Source organism: Vigna unguiculata, chromosome 9 (assembly GCF_037176805.1).
Source record: "Vigna unguiculata cultivar grain cowpea cultivar isolate G323 ecotype 2 chromosome 9, ASM3717680v1, whole genome shotgun sequence".
NCBI classification, from domain to species: domain Eukaryota; kingdom Viridiplantae; phylum Streptophyta; class Magnoliopsida; order Fabales; family Fabaceae; genus Vigna; species Vigna unguiculata.
This window is the reverse complement of record NC_140800.1, coordinates 37,366,022-37,372,630: the sequence shown is the minus strand read 5'-3', so window position 1 is coordinate 37,372,630 and position 6,609 is coordinate 37,366,022. Positions and strand designations below refer to the sequence as shown.

The window sequence follows — 6,609 nt, the reverse complement described above, 5'->3', positions numbered from 1 at the left end:
ACTCATTGGAAACACAACATTGATCTTTATTACCTTTTCTTTTCCACTTACTATATAATTATTACAATAATCATGTAAAAACATTTTCCAACTATATCATACCACATCAATCCCATCAAGTAAAGGAATAATTTGGACAACATATGGTTTGACTCTTTGGTCAAAAATAGTTTTAATTCTTTTATTTTAAAAACTTAACGCAGTTCTGATATTTATATATATTTTTTAAACACAACGAACTTTATGTTTGACTTTGCGCATAACTCCAGTACAATGTTACATTTTTATATATAGAAATTAAAATTATTTAATCAAATTATGAGAGGTATATAAAATAATTTATACTTCAAAGTTAAACATTAAATAAAAACAAATAGCGAGACTCATGCAATATGTAATTTCCAATCAATTTTAGCTAGTGCTCTTTCTTTTCTTTTTTTTTTTTCTAAAGTGTTAAGTTTTAAAAGAATTTTACTTTGATTTATTTTTTTAAGATAAAAATAAGTATCGTTTTAATCAAATAAATTATTACTTTACTTGATATTTTAATTAATTTGTGTATGTACATTTATTTCGATATAGAAATGAAAACAGAGAAAATAATTAAAAGAAAAAGTAGAAAATGCAGTAATAAATAATGTATTAAAGAGTTATAAAATGAACCTAGCTGGCATCTAAACATGAAAGCCAACAGGAGTATAAAAGCAAACAAAATCTGTTGAATGCCTTTAATGGAAATTCTTGTTCTCTCACCTTTTCCTTCGTAACGCAGATTTTGTTTCATCTACTAGTTTTCATATTCTTTCACCACAAGAAACGCAAAAGACCTTCGTACCCTCCAAACCCCTGTGGGGACCACTCTCCACAATTCCCGAGTTATGCCAACCAAGGGGTATTTAAGGTAATTAACGCCACTATGCATCATATACGTTTTCTTCACTGTAATGCGTTCCTAGTTTGTTGTGATGATTTTTCTCTCCTTTTCTCTGTTTTCTTCCGATCTTTCTCGGTGTCAGAGAAGATGAAGTGACGCGGCAACACTCACTCACGGCTCAGTACCAAAGTAAGATTTCTCCTCTTTTCATATCCTTGCGTGTCTTTTTCGCTACCACTTTCAGATCTTACCACTGTTCGATTCATTACCCCATAGATAACATAGTTTTGTGGTTCATCTCAGATTTATATTTTCGTTCTAGTTTCGTCAAAACCCTTTATAATTCTATAGTAGGTTTTCAAATTTTAAAAATGGTTTGTGAATTTAATATGAATTAAAAGTAATACTTCTTTTTTCCCTATGTAATTTTAAACAAATTCATCCATCAAACTTCATCCAATAATTTCTACCCGCATTTTTGTAATTCTTCCTGCTCAATAATTTTTTTTCTGACATTGTTAATTCTGGTTAATCCGTTCAATGGCTCTCGTAAATCTGGAACGGTATTTATATATGTTAACAGTCACAAGAAACGATAACTTAGCCTTGATTTAACTCTTACATTTATAGAGAAACAAGGTGTTTGAGCTAATTGGTTGAACAAACTACATGTTTTAACCCATTAAGAATCAGCATTTTCAGTTTTTATTTTTGTTGTTTTCTTATTTTGTCTTTTTTATTTTAGTTTTTTTTCCAAATGCACCGAAAGCCTATAGTGGAAAAAGAATCAATGAAAGGCTATATAAAAGCCAAAAATAAAAAATTATAAATGTATAACAAAAATGGATCACAACCACGCCACATTTGCTTATTTACGATGCAATACCATAAATACATGCCCTAGCCTTTCCTTACATCCCCAATTCAAATCCACAATTGCTTTTCAAAATTCTTGCATTAATTGTGTAATCATCATGCATATTAATTTCTTCACTGGCTGCCAGCTACATGATATTTATGTTGTTTTTCGAAACATACAATGCAAATACTTCATTTACATATTTTATTTATTTTTAGTTTAAGTTTAATATATTACCCCATTTGCTCTTCTTAATATGATGTTTTAGAAGAAAAAAAATATCCTAAATTAATTTTCGTCTCATAAAATAGGTATTAAATAACTTTTTTTGAATTATCTTTAAATAATACTTTGTATATTTTTAATCAATGAGAGCACATAGAATAACTTTTAATTCAATTAGTAGAGAGAGAACATAGAATTCTTTTTAATTCAGTGAATAATGCGAGAGAGATAAGAAAAATATTGCCTTAACAGTAAGTAAACTTGAATAGTTTCATAATGTTTAAAAATAATAGATAAGGTATAATATTATTGTTTTGATATATTAAAGATGTATATATTCTTTAAATTATTCTGGGTTATATTTGTTGACAATGATACTTATATTAATAAATAAATACGTAGAATTTTCCCAGAACAGAGAAAGTATTAGACTTTTATGCTGTGTTTATTTGTATAAATTTACTATTCACAGAAAAGTAGAAGGAATAATTTGCAGGTGATAGTTGAATGTGTAAAAATGTATGTTTTTTACAATCTTTAATGTGTACTCATATAAGTTATACTTAACTTTTTTTTAATTCATTGACCAAAAACTTAGAAAATTTGTTAGAGGTATCCTAATTTCAATTTTAACTATTCTATTGCCAACATTTAATTTCATTACGAATTAGAAATTAGTAGTCTTTTTATTATCATATTTTTTTTTCTATCACATGATGTCATTTATTGCATTAAAATTTATCTTCTCATTCATTTTAAAATTTTTATCAAGAATGCGTGTATATTTATTTTAATTTGTTTGAGGATGATTCTCTCCACTGGAACAAACTTCTATGCTTATTTCAGGAAACAGTGGAAGACATATATGCGTGGAAATGTTGAGCAAATATCTATCGCACATCACATCCATGTTTTATAGTCTCATATTGCTGCGAAAAGCCAAACTAGCGTTCCCAAAACGTACCCCAGAACGACGCCGTACAGGCGAAGCCGGTCTCAAAACCCTATTTCACTCAGAATTAAAATCACCCACGAGAGTTGTTCATCGCTGCACACCAGAAGAAGCCGTGGAATCAGAACCGTCATCACCAGCGCCTCCGACGATATCAAGGATGTGGGGACCGGCCTCGTGGGCGTTCCGAACGACATTAATGGGAGACGTGATCGGAACGGAGAGCGGGGACTGCATGATAACCTACGTAGAGGAATGGAGGGTGGAACCTGACTCTCCGATTGTGATGATGAGGTGCAGAGAGAGGATTGAGAAAAGGAAGAGGCAGTTGCCACCGCCATTAACGTTGATGAGAGAAATGGGAGAAATGCCTTGGGCTTTCACGAGGGAATGTAACGGTGACGGAAGGTTGATAATAACGGCGGAGAGAGTGAGCCGTGGTCACGATGGCCACGAACACTGCATTATGGAAGTTCGAACTGAAGGTGAAAGAGTGACGATGAGGTTGGTCCCTGAAGACGATGATTGCTGCGAATTGTGTGGTTACCCTATCGTCGACGACGACGACGGAGAGATGCAATTTAACGACGGGTTCGAGATTGAAGAAAGTTTAAGGAAGAGTCTTGAGTTTGAGGAAGAGTTGGCAAAGAAAGTTTCGAGGGAAAGTGAGCGATGCGGGGATTTACGTGATTGCGTCAGCCTCAATTTTTATGCTTCTGGGCCTGATTGGTTGCTTCAGCCTCACCTTTCAGATTCTTTCCCAGACATTTATTTGGGCCGACCCGCATCTGCTCCAATAAGGCCCATGATCCCTTCTAGACGTTTATGTGGACAATTTCTTTCTGGAGCTGCTGCATTTGTTGAAAAACCATGCGAAGCTGCGAATCGTAGTTTGACCTTTGTTTAGAAATTATGCAGATCTTTACATTAAAGGGAACATGACTATTTATTTATGTTTCTAAATTCATTGATTATTAGTATTCTAAAAAAAATAAAAATTATGGCCAATATCATGAATATTATAAGTACTAACAAATTGAATTTATTAATGTTTCTACTCTATACAACGGACACTGAAACTTTAATGGTAATCTGCTACTGAATATATATATAAGGTTGAAGTGCGTTTCAGCCAAAAAATAAATAAAAATTTGGACGGATTCAAAATACATTCGGTGTATTTTTTTAGATTTGTTTAGAAATTAGATTTCGATTTAAGTATTAATTTAATTAGTGTTTAATATATTTTTTTAAAATGCGAAAAGATAAAATGCTTAAACGCAAAATACATTTACAACTCAAAAGGCTTTCGCATAAACAAATGTACTCAACCACCTAAAAGACAAAAACAAATCAATAGCAAATGCTGAAAAAATAGAAGCAACAATATTTAACCATGAAGAGTATCAGCTAATATTAGAGATGCCAAATAAACTCGTCATGTATTGTCCGAACCCGTTTCTATTTTGATGGAGAATTTCTGTATTAGCTGGGGTATAGAGAATTCCGACTTTTTGGATTGGGTATGAGGATGTGTATATGGATGTACATATTTTCACCATAATATTCGTCCCCGTTTAAATTATTAAATATTCACAATTAATTAAGTTATTATATATATATATATATTATTTATTTAATTATTTGGTTTGTCATGAAACTTATTCACATCTCTGATATATTTTTCATCTTATCATAATCTTTATGTAATTATATTAAAATGATGTATGCCAATTAAAAAAATTTATGTCTCACATTTGAATATTTCTATTATTTTTTAATATTTTTATTTATTGTATATTTTTCTTTCACATGAGAATGTTTAATACTCTCAATTTAAGTAATTAATAGCATAAATGTTTTATTTACTATGTAATATAAAACAAAATTTTACTTATTATTATTAATTTTTATTTCATTTGAATAACTCTTTTGTTTCGCTAAAACAATTTTTGTTATTTGTCGACCATTGAGTATATATGTTGATATTTGAAAAAATTTCTTAGATCTCTAAGGTATTTCTGATCTTATCATACCCTTAGTTATATATTGTTTTCATTTGTGCACTTTCTTTCAACAATCTCTTTAATTGTTTATAAGACACACATTTGTTATTTTTTAATATTTTTATTTTGTTTTTTATTTTCATCAAGTAGAATATTATTTCGATATATTTTATCTAATTATTTTTTATTTTATAACTCATTATCAATTATACTGTAATTTTTTCACTATAATTGTATAAATAACTTTTATTTACTATAATATAAAAATTTAATATAATTGTGATGAATATTTTTTTATCACCATCCAACATATATTGGAGTTCAAAAGATACAAGATCTATGTTAAAGTTTTATTATTATGTTTATTATTTGTTCTTTGCATCATTTTCATCAAGTGATGTATTATAACTTTTATTAGTGTATAAAATAGAGATTCATTAGAATTTACAAAATTGAAGTAAATAAATATTTAAAATATATTGTAATTTGAATATTTGTTTTCTTTTTATATTTTTTCAAAAATATTTTTAAATTTTATCAAATAAGTTTCATTAATGTTTGCAAATTTAATAAATATTTTAGTTCTCATAAAATTTTATTTGGTATTCTAATATAAAATGTAAACAATTATAATTTATTTAAAAATATTTAATATTAAAGAAAAATCATCCTCCTAATATTGAATATTTGATAATATTATATTTTCTTTACATTAATTTTTTATTATTTTATAAAAATTAATTAAAATTAATATTGAAGTAGTAAAAAAACGGATACGACTATGAGTACGAGATTATACATATACCTGTTACCCGATGAGGATGAGGATAAGACAAAAATTTGATATTCTTTGAGATTGAGTATAAGAATAGGGATAAATATTTTCTAAAAAGATAAATATGAGATAATGAAATTCATTCCTGTCCCGTCCCACCGTACACCGTCATCCCTAGTTAAGACATAATACATTGTTTCTTAACTAATCAAAACAAAAATGTAATACTTAACCGTTCATTCATGAAGCTCAAGAGTATTTGACAACCATCATTAGAAGTTTACGATAGAAAATTCTCAACAGATAACCGTAAATTAATTTCATTAAAAAAAAAAAAAAAACTTGGTAGCTCAATGACAAAATCGATAAGAAACTGTGTATTTAAAGAGCTTTGACTTTTAAAGTGTAAACCGAGTTCTAATAACTCTACCAACGAATTAAACACTTTGTACAACGTAAAAGTTTATTAGTACTCAAAATCTTCTTGTTGAAAAGATAAGAGTTAAAACAAGGAAAAAAAAAGTATTTTGACGCTCAAATTTTTGAAAACCAACCATATTACAACTTCTTTTAATTATAAAATTTTAAAATAATATATTTAATTAAAATATAATTATATGATTTAATAAAAAAGTAATAAAAATAGTTCTGACCTGGCTTAAAAAATTTGATGGTTGTCAACCAATCATTATTACCCTTAAAATAAAATCTTCAATAACTTTTAAACAACAATTCCCTTCAAACAAAATTTTTAATTTCTACTTGGTAATCTCACTTTGACAGATTCAAAAGTATGGATCATAACATAATCACACTTTTGATTTTATTTTCTTTAAACACTAACACTTAATTGATTGTCGAATAAAAGATGTCTAAGTAAGAATTTGGATCAAATTTGTTGGTGGATTGACAAGTACT

At 28.4% G+C, this 6,609-nt stretch overlaps 1 protein-coding gene across 1 annotated transcript; it reads left to right on the top strand.

The window, feature by feature from the left end:
* The first annotated feature begins 929 nt into the window (after positions 1-929).
* On the top strand, positions 930-3,872 carry LOC114164712 (uncharacterized). Its single transcript, XM_028049458.2, has 2 exons — positions 930-1,063; positions 2,805-3,872. The coding sequence occupies exon 2, from the start codon at positions 2,834-2,836 to the stop codon at positions 3,815-3,817; it is 984 nt and encodes a 327-aa protein (XP_027905259.2). The 5' UTR covers positions 930-1,063; positions 2,805-2,833; the 3' UTR covers positions 3,818-3,872.
* The last annotated feature ends 2,737 nt before the right edge of the window (positions 3,873-6,609 follow it).

What these genes read in the sequence shown, in the direction of transcription:
- LOC114164712 (XM_028049458.2), top strand. Translation starts at nt 2,834, where the DNA reads ATGTTGAGCAAATATCTATCGCACATCACATCCATGTTTTATAGTCTC.